General features: G+C 38.1%; 1 protein-coding gene across 3 annotated transcripts in view; it reads left to right on the top strand.

The window, feature by feature from the left end:
- LOC126092075 (glutathione synthetase-like) overlaps nt 1–20489 on the top strand; it is a 150765-nt gene that overhangs the window by 61253 nt on the left and 69023 nt on the right. Inside the window, exon 5 of one of the 3 annotated variants that reach the window (XM_049907494.1) lies at nt 1523–1698. The exons of the other annotated variants lie outside the window; for them this stretch is intronic. Within the exon in view, the coding sequence (XP_049763451.1) occupies nt 1523–1698 (176 nt within the window). The remainder of the gene's footprint in view (nt 1–1522; nt 1699–20489) is intronic. 3 annotated transcript variants of the gene reach the window in all.

The raw sequence follows: 20489 nt of genomic DNA, 5'->3' as shown, positions 1-20489 counted from the left end.
TAAAATTATTTGAATTCTTCAGTGGATTACAACACTGCACTCTTACAGCACTGCACTTTTTACTTGGTTTCATATTGCTACAAAAACCACTTATCTCCTTCAATTTATAGATTTACTTGTAAATGAACTATTAAATATACTAGATACAAACTGGTCAACACAGAGGTAACAATTGATTTGCTCTAAAACCCCAATGCACAATAATGCTGTAGGCACACTAAGCCTTAGAAGGTAACAGTCTTATATCCTCTCAACAATGGCTCCAGTCACTGAATGATTGTACAGACATCAAGCGCTGCACTTGTTTCAACTTGTTCACAGCATGCTGCATACATAGACAGGAACACAAGCAAGCTCAGTCTTCATACATGGCTAAAGTCTGTGCTAATGAAATGTGCAGTTTTGCACCAGAAGTTTTTCACACCTTATTTAAATCTTAGCTATAGGTCCCACACTCAACATTTCGTTTTGCCAGTTAATAGACTAATAGTTTAAACTGTAGGAAACTAAAGAAATAAGCATCAATTATAGAAAATATTGTTTAATTTTGTTTCAAGAAGGTGATATTTTGATATTTGTAGTACTTTTTTACTTCCCTTTCAGTATATTTTAATGAAATTCGTGTTTGTTAAAGGTCAATTTGGTCAAACTATGGCTGTTAGTGAAAAAACAAGAGTCCGGAATAATTTTTTTTAACAATGAACCCATCATCATCCCACATTTAAATTTTGCCATGTGATTTATAACAGTATGAAGTAGTTATAGAAGTATTTTAAATTTTCAATTATGTACTTTTTGTAAAAAAATTAAATCAAAATATTAATTAGTATTTTGAAAAATGTTGTTAATTAGAAGCTATGTTTTGTTGTATATCACTGGAAAGAGCATGAAAAATGCTACAAAATGACACCTTTACCAGCTCTCTAACTCAATTAGGGAAGATCGTAGGGCACTTTAAAAAAAGTCCATTCACACATTTTTGGCCAGTTTTTGAGAAGTTTACATGACCATATTTCAGGTATGGTTTGAGGTAAAAAAATTGAAATTTGGTATTTTTCTTAGTTTCAGCATCCACTATAAGTATACCAACTTTCAGCAGAATCTAAGAGGGTGAGATCAAATTTTTATTTAAAGTGTGTTGTTTGTCATGGAATGACCCGCCACAGCTGTAGTGAAAGATCTTAGAATAAACATAAGCAGAATTGTTTGTACATAAAGTGTACGTCACCTTCTAAAAATTTAGTAAATTGTGGTGTGCTACTAAAAGATAATTCACATTTTAATTAAAAGTCCTGATACAGTACAAATAATGAAAGGAACAAAGGTAACAACTCAATATTTAGTTGAGGCATTAAAAAGTCTACCTTTACTCCTTCCATTATTTAAAAGGTAATCCAGATGGACTAATATCGACAATACATAATTATAATGCAAAAATAGTTGTTACATATCCACAGCAAGTTTTCTGTGAAAAAGAATTGTAATTATAAATAGTGACCACAGTTCCCATTGTGGGGTGCAGCGATTGTCGCTGGGACTCCTCAGGTCTGACGTAATGCTGGAGAGTTGCTGCTGTCTGGACGAAGGCCATGGTGACGATATCAAATTGGCGCCTTATTGCTGCTGGAAACAGGTCGAAATCAACACCATCGCTTCTGGATTTGGCTGGCTGGGGCCTGCCTCGTCTCATATCCAAAGGTGTGATCCCAGAGGCGTGGCACAATGTTAAACGTATCGGTAGTAGTCACAACATTTCTCTCGGCTGTGTGATTGGTAGATCTTTTGACTATCTGAAAGTTTAGTAGACACACTGTAGTTAATACAGGTTGATTGGTATAAAACTGAATCATTTTTGGTGGTATGAATACTAAAAAAAAAGAAGATTCTACCATAATTTTTGTTTAATTGGACTTACAAAAGTTGTACCAAGTCAGAAAGTACCTGCTTTTGTGTTGAGTGCAACCATGAGATTGGAACTTCCTTGATGTGTGAAATGGTGTTCTGCTAGCTTTCATATACATAATTACTGGAGGTGTTCTGCATGCTTATTCGTCTGTTAACTGATCTGTGCCTAATATGCTCATCTGGTACTACTATCTAGCATGGTAATTCACATTAATTTTCTGCCCTATCACCTTCACTCAATATTTTTATTGCATAGAAAAATTAAAAGTGCATGGTATGATGTTTTATACGAATCATCCTGTGATTCTTTATGTTTTAAATACAAAGACAGTGTGAAATACTACCAGTCATCTAACAGAAGTAGTGTTGTATTTGGTATAACTTTTTGCTGTAAAAAATACAGTATTTATATATTATAAGCATTGTATTTGTGAGAAATTTTGCTAGTTAGCAAGACTGTAATCTAGTGATATGAAATTGTGTATTATGCTCATCTGAGGGGAATATCAGATGACTGGAAGAGTACCGCATTGTCTCACTGCTACGCTGAATGTTGGTGTTGGGTCATTTTCTTATGCGTCTGTCAATAAATTTGCTTTACTGTTTCCTGTGTTAGCTTATATCTGTTTATTGTGACTGAGTATTGCCTTAAAACATCATCTCAAAACAATAACAATGGCATTCAGCAAAGAATCTTATTACAAACATGAATTAAGTGCTTGCTTATCACCAGTGTGATGTGTAGTGCAGATAGCAGACAGGCTGAAACATATAAAAGTTACAAATACTTCATTTAACAGCAATAAATGGGAGAAACATATCTGCTCTGCTGATCTGGGATACTGCCAAAAGACAGAATTTTGAAATTCTATGTGCCATTAGTTTGTAAAGTGCAGTAGGTGCATTGATGGCATGAATGTTTCTGCATGTTGAAAGCACAAGTTCTCACTTTACTTATCACTCAAGTTAACAGTGAAATGAAGTCATATACAAGGGCTATGCCGAAGGACAATGTGGTTGTTTTCATTCGAAAGAGCAATGTTTTTCGACCTTGGGACGTGCGCGTGCAGCCCCTGGCTAGCAGTGATCCCCCCATAGTGCAGTAAGAAAGCACAGGCAGTGCTGAGTCAGAGACGGTGCAGGATAGAGCTGTCGCACCGCGACTTTCGCACCATGATGTTTTACGATTATAAAAAGGGTTTAATTGGCGAAGAATGCCATTCTTCTTTGCTGCATGTTTTTGGCGAAGCTTCCCCTTTTAGGGCCACAGTTGGAAATTGGTTTCACGAGTTTTCAAGGGGTCGGCAGTCAATTGAAGATGAACCTTGCCACATTCCCTGACAGAAAGTCAAAAGGAGGTGAGAGTGGACTGGTGTCGTTTCATGTTCAAAAAATTCAATGGAGGGAAGTCCTAAGACACCTAAAATATTGTCACAGGTGATGAAACGTGGGTCTACCATTATGACCCTGAAACGAAGAGACAGTCTTCTGTGTGGTGCTTTCCAGGGGTGGAACCACCCACAAAAGTTCGACGAAGTCGGAGCTCTGGACAAAAGATGGTGGCAACTTTTTTCACAAAGATCGGGCATCTCACCTCTGTGAGCTTTGACACATGTCGTACAGTCAATGCTGAATGGTACGTGAACGATTGTCTTCCAAAAGTCATCACCACATGGAAGTCACAGCATCCAAAGTCCAAGAGTGGGCACCTTCCACTGCATCACGACAATGCATCTGCATACAGGGCTGCCAGAACGATGGACTTTCTGGAGAAGGAAAAAGTGCAAGTGTTACCCCCATCCCCCCCTATTCACCTGACCTGGTCCCCTGTGACTTTTTTCTGTTCCCTAAGACTAAGGAAAAAATTCGAGGGCAGCGGTTTTCATCAGATGAAGAGGCCATTGCAGTGTACAAGAGTGCACTAAGTGAGATCCCAAAAGAAGCTTGGGCTGACACATTTTCTAAATGGTTTCAGAGAATGGAAAAATGTATACATGCTAATGGAGAGTATTTTGAAAAGTTGTAAACCTTTTTTTGCAAATAAATTTTTTTCACACATTCTGCTAAAAACTTTCAGCATAACCCTCATACCCTGCCTAACAGAGATATGAAGCACCAGAAAGGGACGATGAAATGAAATGAAACTTAATGGGTTGAGAGGGTATGTGACGTTGTTATAGGGAGTGCAAAATTGCATCAATTTTACAAAGAAATGGGCAGTACTTTCCAGCAAGATGTTGTAGTCCGTCTGGCTTGGATGCGTGCACTAATTTGGTGGGGAAGGGTGTCATAAAGCCATTGTATCCTCTCGTAATACAAGCTGGCCCACAACTGTTCTACCAGGTCATAGGTATCCTGGATATTGGCACAGGGACAGTTTTGACATTCGAGCTGGTCCAACACTTTCTATTGGGGAGAGACCTGGGGATCTTGCTGTCCACTGAAGCACCTAAGCATCATGCAAACGGTTCATAGAGACATGTGCCGTGTGTCGACGAGCAGTGTCTCGGTGAAAAAGGATGCCCCAATACTGTCGTATGTGAGATAGAACTTGAGGACACAGGATGTGCATGACATACCATTGTGCCATCAGAATTCCATCAGTCAATGCCATCTATGACCTGAAGCCATATCTGATGCCTCCCCACGTTGTCACACCAGGAGTAACACTGCTTTACCTCTTCAAAGCATTGGAAGAATGGGACCTCTCACATGGTTGCCACCATATTTATCAGTCATGGTCATCTGGATTAGTGCAGAACCAAGATTCATCACTGAACACAATCTGACACCATTCATCAGCTGTCCATGCTTTCTGGTCCCAACAGCACTCCAAGCACAGGTGTTTCTCTTGTGTTAACTGCAGCCTTTGTATGGGATGATAATTCCCATGTCCTGCTGCTGTTAGTCTCCAACCAATGGTATGGGATGACACAGAATGTTGCAGGGAGTCCATTACTTGTTCTCAGATATGAAGTAGTTATGATGAGCTTGATGCACAATACAGTGTTACTCCATTATCATGCTCAGAGGTGGTTGGCCAGGACATGGACAACGATTATGCATGCACTCACATTCCCATGCCATCAAACACTGAGTCATTGTCATATCCAAGTACCTCACAAATACAGACATTCCATAATTTGACCAGCCAACTACATGAATACCCAGAATGAGGCCCCTTTCAATCTCATTAGGTGCTGACATCACTGTTTCACTTGAGTATGCAGCATCTGTGTCCTTCAGTGATCACTCAGCATCTGGCATGGTTCACACCCATCATATACTCTACCGGTCCTGCTAACAACACTAAACATGAATAACACTAAAATACTGTTGTGGCCTTTCTGCCTGTCAGAGAATTGTGACTCTAATCATTTACATTTGTGACTTTGGTGGGTGTGTGCACTAAGCTTCATTAACATCTGGCCATTTCTTCTGGGTGCTTCACTCTGTTGTCAGGCAAGATAGTTGACTATCTATCACCAGTGGTTATCTTGAAAACACAAGTTAATGGTGTACTTAAAATAACATTACAGTCAAAATGTTAACTGCAAATACTTCACAATATTCAGTGAGTAATTTTTTAAGTAATTGTACAGGACATATGTCACTGGCAAACAGACATGTTTTCTATCAAAAAATGTTTATGACCTCACGGTCTAAGTAAGGTAGCAATTGTGTATGCAATAACAGTATAAATTTCAGTTCTTGGATGGTGTAATTGACTGAAATGCTTTCACTTTTATTATTTTCAAGTCGTGTGAACTATTATCATCGGAAGCATCTGTTCTGGCTTTGGCTCTTTGTTTTGGCCATTTACATATTCCTCTTTGGACTTTTTTGGGTGCAAAAAAAAAAAAGAACTACCTCTTAGCCTTTTTTATTGCTGTTTCTTTGTGTCATTAGTTTCAAATCTTGTGAGTCAGTGTTCTGGTATATACAAAAACAGGATGTTTCCTTAACAAGAACTCGGTGCCAATAACTTTTGTGCTACAACTGTTGAAGTCTCTAAGAAAATGGGAAAAATGTTGGTGACAGCATTCCTGTAAATTATTATTTTATTTTAATTTACTTATACAGTTCTTAAAAATTGCACTATACTAAGTAGATATTTGCTGTAACTTTTGCATACATTTTTCTTTAATGTATGCATAAGTATTTAAAATATGAATATGCTGTACCTACCTTGTTTGGACACTTCAGTTAACCACCCTGAAAAAGGATAGTTTAGAAGAGTCAAGTGACTTTGGTAAACAACAGTGCCACACTTGATCCAACACCTAGGGATAGATTTCATTGACATAATGCATCATTGCCAAGGATCCATCCTGTCCAAAAAATATTCCACTCCTTATTACCAAAGGCACATTCTGCAAATAAATTCGACAATTCAGTAGGTCCTACATTAAATACATACACTTTGATCTCATAAGTCACTTGTTTATAATAACTGTACTAATAAACTGATTAACAATTATAGTAGACCAAAGCAGTGTTGAAATTTTGAGCTATCAATGTGTGCAAGTTGCAACTGTTGTTATTTCTGCCACAGGTAAATTTACCAGTGACTGGAACTTGTGAAATAAATTTATTGTTGCCCATTCAAAATATTTTTAATGCTTGTCATATATCCTCCGTCAAGGTAGTCTACATGCTGATGGATAGGAGTATGTAGTATGATAGGCTAAGAAAGCCTTAAAGGTAATGCAACCTCCAGTATGGTGCACATTCTTTGCAAATAACTCTTCAAAAAACCGATCGCCAAGAGTTTTTAAACACTAACACTGATATCAATCGGATGTAAACACATGTACTTGCAGCTACACCTGCAAAGGGACAACTTCCCCTGAATCCCAAAATGCTCTGAAACCAATGTGTCCTACAGACAAAAATATTCATCATCAAGAAGGAAAAAGGTCAGCATCCTTGACCATACAAACACCATCACCTCTAAATAAAGAACAAGTTTTACAAAAACTGAAGAAAATAAGATTAAAACCATTGGATGACAGACCAGAGACACTATTCAGCCATGAAGATAGTGCCACAGATGTTGATGTCCTCATATAGGAACCCAATAGCCCAACTAATTTTCTCCTCCTGACATTTGCACAACTCCATGGCAAATAGGGAAAGAATGGGGGTGGGGTAGGGAGGGGGGAGAACCTTCACTGAAAGATGGCTGGCATAAGTCCATTCTAACCTACTGACTACAGACAGGCAAATCTGTGTATTCATTGCAGCTGGTACTGGCAGCCAGTCTTGTGAAGCACTTTTGAACAAAGTTTTCTGAAAACTGTCTTGAGCAGCTAGTTCAACTGCCCACATGCAATGGAAATGTTTAAGACCTTGTAGCTACAAATAGGCCTGATATTATCATCACACTCATTGTAGGGACAGGGATCAGTGATCATGATGTCATCATAGTGACAATGGTTATTAAAGTCAATAAATCCATCAAGATGGCTAGGAGAGTATTTTTGCTAGTTTAAACAGGTTGTAATTCACACTCTGGGTACCGAGCGAGGTGGCGCAGTGGTTAGACACTGGACTCGCATTCGGAAGGACGACAGTTCAATCCCGCGTCCGGCCATCCTGATTTCGGTTTTCCGTGATTTCCCTAAATCACTCCAGGCAAATGCCGGGATGGTTCCTCTGAAAGGGCACGGCCGACTTCCTTCCCCATCCTTCCCTAATCCGATGAGACCGATGACCACGCTGTCTGGTCTCCTTCCCCAAACCAACCAACCAACCAATCACACTCTGGGATAATATGTGCTGACTAAGTGGGTTAGGGTTGGAAAAAATTCACCATGCTTTTATATCAAAATTCGGAAAATGCTGAGGAAATGGAGACTCTTGCACTTTCTGTTCAAGAAAGAAAGCAGAAATGACAGGCAAAAGTTGTTAGGAATTTGTGCATCTGTAAAAGATTGATGCACAAAAAATACATTATCTATCACCGTCATACCTGCACTAAAGATCTGGCTGATAACTGGAGAAAATTCTACTCCTCCATAAATTCGCTAAGTGGGTCGAAGGTTTCTATCCAGTCTGGTGTGGCAATAGAAGACAGCAAAAGGAAAGCTGATGTATTAAATTTCACATTAAAGAAATCATTCACATAGCAAGATTGTACAAATATAATGTCACTTGACTGTTGCACAGACGCCTGTATGGAGGACATAATAATAGCTGTCTTTGGTGTAGAGAAGGAACCAAAAGAATTGAAAACAAATAAGTCACCATGTCTGAATGGAATCCCACTTCAGTTTTACAGAGAGTACTCTACGGCACTGGTCCCTTAATTAGCTTGTTTTTATTGTGAATCTTTCACCCAGTGCAAAGTCATAAGCAGCTGGAAAAAAGCACCTTGACTAACCTATATAAGAAGGGTAAAAGAACATACCTGCAAACTTAGACTAGTATCCTTAATGTTGACTTACTGCAGAATCCTTTAACATATTTTGAGTTGAAATGTAATTAATTTCCTTGAGACAGAAGAGCTGCTGTCCAAAAATCGACATGGATTTGGAAAGTGTTGCTCATGGGAAACACGGCTTGCTCTTTTCTCACATGATATCCTACTACATGTGGATGAAGGGCACAGACAAATTCTATATTGGGAGATTTCCGAAAGAGATTGAAATAGTGTACCACTGCAGACTGTTAATGAAGGTACAAGCATAAAGAATAGGTTTCCAGATATGCGAGTGGCTCAAAACATTACTTAGTAATAGAGCCCAGTACATTATCCTTGGTGGTGAGTGCTCATCAGAGACAAGGGTATCGTAAGAACTGCCAATGGATGTGTCGAATAAAGCATGTAGTCTGCTGCTTGACAATCATGTCGATTAGATACATAGGCATAACATTGCAAAACAGTTTGAAATGGAATGAGCATGTAAGGGAAGGCAATGGTAGACTTCGCTTTCTTGGGAGAATATTAGGAAAAGTAGATTCATCTGTATAGGAGACACCATGTAGAACGTTAATGGGAGCCATTCTTGAGTACTGTTAGTCTTTGTGATCCCTATCAGCTTGGGTTAAAGGAAGATGTTGAAGCAATTCAGAGGTGGGCAGCTAGATCTGTTACTGGGGGAATCACTAGAAGGAAGACGATGTTCTTTGCTCAGAGCACTATTGAGAAAATTTAGAGAAAAATGCGTGTGAAGCTGATTGCAGAATGATTCTACTGCTGCCAGTGTATAATTTGCATAAGGACCACAAAGTAAGAGAAATTGGGACCAAACGAGGTGGCGCATTGGTTAGCACACTGGACTTGCTTTTGGGAGAACAATGGTTCAAACCCGTGTCTGGCGTCCCTTCCTCTTTTTTTTTTCTTCCCCTCTCTCTCTCTCTCTCCAAGATTTCCCCTGAATCGCATCAGGCAAATGCCAGGATGGCTCCTTTGAAAGGGCATGGCCGACTTCCTTTTCCATCGTTCCCTAATCCAATGGGACTGATGACCATGCTGTTTGGAACTCTCTCCCAAATCAGTTAACCAACCTAAGAGGAATTGGGGCTAATACAGAGGCATATAGTTAGTAGTTTTCTCATGCTATATTTGCAAGTGCAGCGAGAAAGGGAATGACTAGTAGTGGTACATGGTACTCTCTGTTATGTGGTGATTTGGGGAGTACGTACATATATATGTACAATTCAATGGACTGATAACTCATATAAAGCAACTTAAACTCCAGCACAGTGCCTGTTTCTGAAGTAGGTTCCTGCAGAACTCACTTAAAAACCACTGTTCTGTTACGTACTCTCTACACAGGACAGGTGACCTTAGTTGCAATAGAGTTAAGGGTGGGCTGACATTATTCGTTTGTAACATGTCCCACTCATCCCTTGCTTGAAGTTTATAAGATCCTGAAAAATCACTATTTGCTCAAAATACTTTTCACATTGTAATGAGCCTCTTTATTTTGTCCTGTTTTATTGTAGTAATAAGTTAAATGGAAATATATTAAACTAATCTTTCAAAAGTTCTCTCTCCCCACAGCCATGTTATCCTGATTTTAATTTATATTACTGTTGCCAAAAATATGATACACACAGACACTTATGTACAGTGTCTGCACACAGTTTCATGTATTGTTATCGGTTAATAATCACTTAATAATCCACTAGCCATGTAAAATGAGACAGTAGTTAACATTCGATGACAGCCTTATGTAATATAAAGTTAGAAGAATATTACATGTACATTTGCCAAATATGGCAATACATTAAGTCCCCCATTTAGGATTAAAGAAATGTAGCTGCAAAAACATGTTTCTTGAGGTAATTTGATTTAAGGGTTTTGTCCCAAAAACTGAGTACTTTCTAATAGGTTTTCACTAACCTTTGTATAGTAAATAAAAAGCATACTTAATTGACTGTTGTTTTCTACTAAGTGTTACATATTCTAGTCACTTGGTGGACACTAATTAAATATTTAATGAAATTATGCACATAGTTACATTTGTCCAATCCTTAACTTAATGGCTGCTGCTGTATAACATCTACATCTATATGATTACTCCGCAATTCACATTTAAGTGCTTGGCAGAGGGTTCATCAAACCACAATCATACTATCTCTCTACCATTCCACTCCTGAACAGCGCGCGGGAAAAACGAACACCTAAACCTTTCTGTTCGAGCTCTGATTTCTCTTATTTTATTTTGATGATCATTCCTACCTGTGTAGGTTGGGCTCAACAAAATATTTTCGCATTCGGAAGAGAAAGTTGGTGACTGAAATTTCGTAAATAGATCTCGCCGCGACGAAAAACATCTTTGCTTTAATGACTTCTATCCCAACTCGCATATCATATCTGCCACACTCTCTCCCCTATTACGTGATAATACAAAACGAGCTGCCCTTTCCTTGCACCCTTTTGATGTCCTCCGTCAATCCCACCTGGTAAGGATCCCACACCGCATAGCTATATTCTAACAGAGGATGAATGAGTGTAGTGTAAGCTATCTCTTTAGTGGACTTGTTGCATCTTCTAAGTGTCCTGCCAATGAAACGCAACCTTTGGCTCGCCTTCCCCACAACATTATCTATGTGGTCTTTCCAACTGAAGTTGTTCATAATTTTAACACCTAGGTACTTAGTTGAATTGATAGCCTTGAGAATTGTACTATTTATCGAGTAATCGAATTCCAATGGATTTCTTTTGGAACTCATGTGGATCACCTCACACTTTACGTTATTTAGCATTAACTGCCACCTGCCACACCATACAGCAAACTTTTCTAAATTGCTTTGCAACTGATACTGGTCTTCGGATGTCCTTACTAGATGGTAAATTACAGCATCATCTGCGAACAACCTAAGAGAACTGCTCAGATTGTCACCCAGGTCATTTATATAGATCAGGAACAGCCAGAGGTCCCAGGACGCTTCCCTGGGGAACATCTGATATCTCTTCAGTTTTACTCGATGATTTGCCGTCTATTACTATGAACTGCGACCTTCCTGACAGGAAATCACGAATACAGTCGCACATGAACATCAAACAAATAATATGCAGCTTTAAGTGATAGCATATTAAGGATTACTGCAGTTGTGAAAATAATGTCTTTATAAATACAGATTACATGAAACAAGCTATGGGAATGTGTCAGTGCTTTCAGTGAGTACTATAAGCAAGAGAACTGTTTCTCAGGAAGTTTATCATCAGTCTGTGATGGAGAATACATAAAAGCCATTATTATTTTCAGTTTGCATTTTTTGTCTGCAGTAACATTGAATAAACAATTTACAGGTAACAGAAATAATATTCTCGTTTTTTATTCTTCACGTAACAAACATAAAAAAAATCATTTTAATGAAACACAGCCAAAATTAGTGGTTTACATGAAATAGCTAAAGTGATGAACTAGCAACAATAATAATGGAGACAAAAGCAGAGAATAAACATGAAATTTATTCCTGTGATTCTTCCATGTTTTCCACATTTTCTAAATCATTAGCAGCATTGAGTCCTTCATATAATGTGTGACACCTGGGAGGTATAATACCCTTATTACATAAATCTGTAACATCTTTCTTTTTTTCTTTTCTTTGATTATGCAGAGAGAACTGTCATATGCTGGGCACAGAGTATTGTCTTCAGGTCCTGAATTCAAAGAATTTCCTAGGCCAGGTATTTTCATGGTGTGCAAAACTTGAAAGTCGCAATCATCGTAGGAATACTTGATAAACATCATGTCAGTCTGATCTTTCCTATATTTCGTCCAAACAATCTTAAGCCATTTCACAGTTTCCCCATTCGCAGCAGTTTTCCTAGTCTGAATTATTTTCTTCTGAAGCCGGTTAAAATCTAAAATTTTAGTGTTATCCATTTCTGTCACTCTGTACTTGTTCTGTCACTCTGTACTTGTTGGAGGTCATTCTTAAAATTGTATACCAGCCAATGGGATCAGAAACATTCACATGTTTACTTTTTCTTTCGATGATCGCATGCGCTGAGTCTACTTCCATTTGTGAATGTCCAGGCTCAAAAACGCATTGGTCGATAGTTTGAATGTCCAGTGTGTTCACTGTATGCAAATGCATAGTGCTCATGTTGGACATTATCTGCTGTTGTGGCCCCCACGTGTATCAGAAAACGAGGTTATTGGTTTTCCTTGTGCATGATTTTTCAAAAAATCCCTCGGACATGAAGCCACTCCTGTGGACCCCCTTTCTGCTGTTGTCTCGTCCCACATGTAGCAATCGGTTTTGTTTTCTCCTAAACTAAGAACTGTGAGATTGTACATGGAGAGCCTTCTTTTATAGAATACTGCCTTTGCAGTCACTTTAGGGCAATAAAACACAGCTTGTAAGTCAAATTCAGCTAACGAAGTTTCGCCTTTTCTTGCACTTTCTTTCTTAATGTTCTTAAATTCTTTCGCCACTTCTTTCCTTTTCAAATGCTCTTCCTGTTCCATTTAAAATCTTTGTCTTCCTTTTCCCCAACCAAAAGGTGTGAAGACTTTAAACATTTTTCACACACATCTTTTCGTGACATGTGGAATTTCAGATTAAATTCCTTTGTGTATATCTACCTATACAGTCACAATTTCTTGACTGTCTTTCCTTCCTCATAGCGTTGTTCCCAATATAACTCATACATTATCTTAATACTCATATCAGCAGTAAATAATCTGCTGGACATTCTTTCCTCTTGTAATGAGAAGGAAGGGTAGGAAAACTATTAATGTCTTTCCTTATAGCCTCTTTACTTTCTTCAGCTCTCTTTATATCTGGCTCATGACATAATCTTCGCTCTTTCTCAAATACATGATGCTTTTTTTTTTTTTTTTAAATAGTATTCCTTACGTAGGTTTCAGAAATGTCAAATGTCTTGTGAAAAATTGCATACACACTTGAATCTTATCAGATCCCTTTATTAGATAAAATTTCTTGATCCTCTCCTTCGTGAGTTATCCAATTTTGACCTCACACTCCGTTTCTCTCCTCCTTCCACTATCTTATTTAGGTACTCCCTTTGTGGCTCAACTGATCCAAGATCCCAGTAGGCTCTATGGATATTTTGTCTGCCTTGCTCAGTAAACTTACTGGTGCACTGTCATGGACATTAGAGAAAGCTTTTGGCTTCACATTTCTTGCAGGAATTTCAGAATTCTTCGTAGAAATATATGCCCTACCATGCTATCGATTGATTTTTCTTTGATTTCTTTTCCATTCCTCTTTAACTGCTACCCTTTTTCGTTTTCTTGTTTTGTTACTATTGTCAATACCAGCATTGCCATCTCCAATTTCTGTGTCCTGATTGTGATGATTTACTTATGCACTAGTTGTATCCTCAGCAGTTTTTGTGAAGTTGTATCCTCAGCAGTTTTTGTGACATTCTGTACAAGGGACGTTCCATGTTCAACACTGCTGTCTGTAACAATAACATGACGGGTATTCAAAGGAAGGAAAAATAAAATTAACTGCAACTGCTATAGTGTCTAGTAATTGTTTGACTACTCAACAGAATCTGTAGTGTTGTCCGGTTCATAGGAAGGACCATCTGTATCTGAACCAATGAATGTCCTGAGCACCTCCGTATCACCTTCTTCCTCAACTATGAATATAGATAATAATAATAATAATAATAATAATAATAATAAACCCCGTGGAGGCCCGGGAAAAGAATAGGCCTCCGGTATGTTCTGCCAGTCGTAAAAGGCGACGAAAAGAACAAACCACTAATAGGGCTAACCCCCCTTTTAGTGTGATTACTTGGTTCAGGACAGAACTAAAGAAGCCTCGGACAAGCGCCGTCATGGTCGGGGACGACGCTTGAACCCTATGCCCGCCCACAATGGTAACGACACTGCTAGCCAACTGGAAAATGATTTAAATCCAAATAGAGGTGTTTTGCAGGATATGCTTCCTGCAACCACCCTAGAAGGAAAACAAAGACAGAGGATGAGATGGTCAGATGAAGTTAATAGACACCTCATGTTCTGTTATTACCAAGCAACAAACCTAGGAACCAACACAACTGGATACAGATCACAAGTATACACAACATTTATTACCAGATACCCGGAATTAAAATTTTTAACAGAACAACGACTAGCTGATCAGATCCGTGTAATAATAAAAAATAACAGGATACCCCAGTCGGAATTAGAAAACATCAAACAACAAGTACAACAAATACTGGAACAAAATAATGTGCAATCAGAAGAAGAAGAAAATACAGTAATGGACTCAAACATCCCAGAGCAAACAAACAAAGACCAACACGCATCAATTAAACAATCAGAGGAAAACGAAATCTTAACACAGCCACCAGAACAAGCACAAATAGAACACGAAGACACACATGTGTTAGATATAGAAGAGAAATTTCAGCTGACATATATAGAATACAAAGACACAAATACAGACATTAGACCATTCTTGCATAGACTACCAAATAACCCACAAGTCGAAACAACAATAAAAACTATCAACACAATCATACACAACAAAATAAATGAAAACACAACTATGGAAGAGTTAAAACTACTGGTTTATATAGGAGCACTCACTACACTAAATATACACACTAGGCAGAGATCAGAACAAACCAACATACAGAAGAAACCCACAAAACCAGCATGGCAACACAGGCTACAGATCAGAATAGAAAAACTGAGAAAAGACATCGGACAGCTAACACAATTCATAAGAAATAAAATATCAGACAAAAAACGAAAAAGGTTAGGTAAAATCTCGCAACAAGAAGCAATAGAGCAATTAGATGAAAAAAAGCAGAAATTACAAGCATTGGCCAAACGACTTAGAAGATACAAAAAAAGTGAAAATAGAAGGAAACAAAACCAAACATTCAACACAAACCAAAAGAGATTTTACCAAACAATGGATAACACACACATTAAAATAGACAATCCACCAAACATAACAGACATGGAACACTTCTGGAGCAACATATGGTCAAACCCGGTACAACATAACAGGCATGCACGGTGGATACAAGCAGAAACAGACACATACAAGATGATACCACAAATGCCTGAAGTGATAATTTTGCAACATGAAGTCACCCGAGCAATTAATTCTACACACAATTGGAAAGCCCCTGAAAATGATAAAATAGCAAATTACTGGCTAAAGAAGTTCACGTCAACACATTCACATCTAACTAAATTATTTAACAGTTATATTGCAGACCCATACACATTCCCTGATACACTTGCACATGGAATAACCTATCTGAAACCTAAAGATCAAGCAGACACAGCAAACCCAGCTAAATATCGCCCCATAACATGCCTACCAACAATATACAAAATATTAACTTCAGTCATCACACAGAAATTAATGACACATACAACACAGAACAAAATTATAAATGAAGAACAAAAAGGCTGCTGCAAAGGAGCACGAGGATGTAAAGAGCAACTGATAATAGATACAGAGGTGACATATCAAGCTAAAACTAAACAAAGGTCCCTACACTACGCATACATTGATTACCAAAAAGCCTTTGATAGTGTACCCCACTCATGGTTACTACAGATATTGGAAATATACAAAGTAGATCCTAAATTGATACAGTTTCTAAACATAGTAATAAAAAACTGGAAAACCACACTTAATATCCAAACAAATTCAGATAACATCACATCACAGCCAATACAGATTAAGCGTGGAATATACCTAGGAGACTCATTAAGTCCCTTCTGGTTCTGTCTTGCTCTGAACCCACTATCCAACATGCTAAATAATACAAATTATGGATACAATATTACTGGAACATACCCACACAAAATCACACATTTGCTATACATGGATGATCTAAAACTACTGACAGCAACAAATCAACAACTCAACCAATTACTAAAGATAACAGAAGTATTCAGCAATGATATAAATATGGCTTTTGGAACAGACAAATGTAAGAAAAATAGCATAGTCAAGGGAAAACACACTAAACAAGAAGATTACATATTGAATAACCACAGTGACTCCATAGAAGCGATGGAAAAAACAGATGCCTATTAATATCTAGGATACAGACAAAAAATAGGAATAGATAATACAAATATTAAAGAACAACTAAAAGAAAAATATAGACAAAGACTAACAAAAATACTGAAAACAGAATTGACAGCAAGAAACAAGACAAAAGCTATAAATACTTATGCTATACCAGTATTGACCTACTCATTTGGAGTAGTGAAATGGAGTGACACAGACCTAGAAGCACTCAATACACTTACACGTTCACAATGCCACAAATATAGAATACATCACATACATTCAGCAACAGAAAGATTCACATTAAGCAGAAAGGAAGGAGGAAGGGGATTCATCGACATAAAAAACCTACATTATGGACAGGTAGACAATTTAAGAAAATTCTATCTAGAACGAGCAGAAACTAGCAAAATACACAAAGCAATCACTCATATAAATACATCAGCTACACCATTGCAATTTCATAACCACTTCTACAACCCTTTAGATCACATAACATCAACAGATACAAAGAAAGTAAATTGGAAAAAGAAAACACTACATGGCAAGCACCCGTATCATCTAACACAGCCACACATAGATCAAGACGCATCCAACACATGGCTAAGAAAAGGCAATATATACAGTGAGACGGAAGGATTCATGATTGCAATACAGGATCAAACAATAAACACCAGATATTACAGCAAGCATATTATTAAAGATCCCAACACCACAACAGATAAATGCAGACTTTGCAAACAACAAATAGAAACAGTAGATCACATCACAAGCGGATGTACAATACTAGCAAATACAGAATACCCCAGAAGACATGACAATGTAGCAAAAATAATACGTCAACAACTTGCCATACAACATAAACTAATAAAACAACACGTTCCCACATACAAGTATGCACCACAAAATGTACTGGAGAATGGTGAATACAAATTACACTGGAACATAACCATTATAACAGATAAAACAACACCACATAACAAACCTGACATCATACTTACCAATAAAAAGAAGAAATTAACACAACTAATCGAAATATCCATACCCAATACAACAAATATACAGAAGAAAACAGGAGAAAAAATTGAAAAATACATCCAACTGGCTGAGGAAGTCAAGGACATGTGGCATCAGGATAAAGTTGACATTATACCAATTATACTAGCAACTACAGGAGTCATACCTCACAATATCCACCAGTACATCAATGCAATACAGTTACATCCAAACATATATATACAACTACAAAAATCTGTAATTATTGATACATGTTCAATTACCCGAAAGTTCCTAAATGCAATATAACATATACCATACAGTTACAAGGAAGTCACGCTTGATCAAGGTCCGCGTCACGTTCCATTTTTAACCAGACTTAGTCTGAGAAAAAAATGTCAATAATAATAATCATCATTATTATCATTATTATCATTATTATTATTATTATTATACTACTGAAATATATACACTAAGAAACAGGTTCTAATACAAGATACCATTAAATTCTGTTCCTTCTGCAGGCACATTTTCACCATCCTTCTTCCCCTGGACTCCATAGCGCTCCTACTTGCTCGTAAACCCATTCATAACTGAAACAGTATTTATCTTCCTTGCCAGGAAGTTGCGTTTCATTGTTGTCACAGAGCGATGGTGACAACGCTTCTAAAGAAAAGCAGTGGGGAAAGCAACTTCTAACAGTTCTGCTAGGATCAGAGAAACCTAAGAGCTGTTCCATTTCATAAATTAACACTGTGTCCAGTAGTCTAAAAACAGATCAGCTCTTCTGTCTGTCTGATCCTTACTATTTTTCGTAAAATGTAGGTATGTTGACAACTAAATAGGAAACCACATAAGATAGATTTACACCTGTTTGATCGTAACGTAGGTCTTGATTCTGTGTACCTTACGGTACTAACAACTCAAAAGTGGCAAAAATGTAGTTACATCTGTCTGATTCTAAATGGGCGAAGTATTCTCTAGATATGGTTTAAGCTGACACTAATACATTTACAAACCATTTTGTGCTTCCTGTTGTGAAGTGTCAATATGCCCTAATCATGTTTTATCAGAAACTAATATGCATGAATGGAAGAACTACCATTTTCTGAAGGAATACTACTCATTGTTTTATTGAGTGTTATTGAAGTCCTTTTACTTCACTTCTCAATTGCATGCTCATTTAGCCATACAGTCTACATCTACATCAACATCCATACACCGCAAGCCACCAGACGGTGTGTGGCGGAGGGTACCTTGAGTACCTCTATCGGTTCTCCTTTCTATTCCAGTCTCGTATTGTTCGTGGAAAGAAGGATTGTCGGTATGCTTCTGTGTGGGCTCTAATCTCTCTGATTTTATCCTCATGGTCTCTTCGCAAGATATACGTAGGAGGGAGCAATATACTGCTTGACTCTTCGGTGAAGGTATGTTCTCGAAACGTCAACAAAAGCCCGTACCGAGCTACTGAGCATCTCACCAGCAGAGTCTTCCACTGCATTTTATCTATCATCTGCGTGACGCTTTCGCGATTACTAAAATGCTCCTGTAACAAAGTGCACTGCTCTCCGTTGGATCTTCTCTATCAACCCTATCTGGTACGGATCCCACACTGGTGAGCAGTATTCAAGCAGTGGGCGAACAAGTGGACTGTAACCTACTTCCTTTGTTTTCGGATTACATTTCCTTAGGATTCTTCCTATAAATCTCAGTCTGGCATCTGCTTTACCAACGATTAACTTTATATGATTATTCCATTTTAAATCACTCCTAATGCGTACTCCCAGATAATTTATGGAATTAACTGCTTCCAGTTGCGGACCTGCTATTTTGTAGCTAAATCATAAGGGATCCATCTTTCTATGTATTCACAGCACATTACACTTGTCTACATTGAGATTCAATTGCCATTCCCTGCACCATGCGTCAGTTCGTTGCAGATCCTCCTGCATTTCAGTACAATTTTCCATTGTTACAACCTCTCGATATACCACAGCATCATCCGCAAAAAGCCTCAGTGAACTTCCGATGTCATCCACAAGGTCATTTATGTATATTGTGAATAGCAACGGTGCTATGACACTCCCCTGCGGCACACCTGAAATCACTCTTACTTTGGAAGACATCTCTCCATTGAGGATGACATGTCGCATTCTGTTATCTAGGAACTATTCAATCCAATCACACTATTGGTCTGATAGTCCATATGCTCTTACTTTGTTCATTAAACGACTGTGGGGAACTGTATCAAATGCCTTGCGGAAGTCAAGAAACACGGCATCTACCTGGGAACCCGTGTCTATGGCCCTCTGAGTCTCATGGACGAATATCACGAGCTGGGTTTCACACGACCATCTTTTTCGAAACCCATGCTGATTCCTACAGAGTAGATTTCTAGTCTCCAGAAAAGTCATTATACTTGAACATAATACATGTTCCAAAATTCTACAACTGATCGACGTTAGAGATATAGGTCTATAGTTCTGCACATCTGTTCGATGTCCCTTCTTGAAAATGGGGATGACCTGTGCTCTTTTCCAATCCTTTGGATCGCTACACTCTTCTAGAGACCTACGGTACACCGCTGCAAGAAGGGGGGAATGTTCCTTTGCGTACTCTGTGTAAAATCGAACTGGTATCTCATCAGGTCCAGTGGCCCTTCCTCTTTTGAGCGATTTTAATTGTTTCTCTATCCCTCTGTCGTCTATTTCGATATCTACCATTTTGTCATCTGTGTGACAATCTAGAGAAGGAACTACAGTGCAGTCTTCCTCTGTGAAACAGCTTTGGATAAAGACATTTAGTATTTCAGCCTTTAGTCTGTCATCCTCTGTTTCAGTACCATTTTTGTCACAGAGTGTCTGGACATTTTGTTTTGATCCACCTATCGCTTTGACATAAGACCAAAATTTCTTAGGATTTTCTGCCAAGTTAGTACATAGAACTTTACTTTCGAATTCATTGAACGCCTCTCACGTAGTCCTCCTCACACTACATTTCGCTTCGCATAATTTTTTTTTGTCTGCAAGACTTTGGCTATGTTTATGTTTGCTGTGAAGTTCCCTTTGCTTCCGCAGCAGTTTTTTAACTCGGTTGTACCA

The sequence above is a fragment of the Schistocerca cancellata genome, chromosome 7 (assembly GCF_023864275.1).
Source record: "Schistocerca cancellata isolate TAMUIC-IGC-003103 chromosome 7, iqSchCanc2.1, whole genome shotgun sequence".
Classification (NCBI taxonomy): domain Eukaryota; kingdom Metazoa; phylum Arthropoda; class Insecta; order Orthoptera; family Acrididae; genus Schistocerca; species Schistocerca cancellata.
The sequence above is the reverse complement of the archived record's forward strand: the minus strand, read 5'-3'. Positions and strand labels throughout refer to the sequence as shown.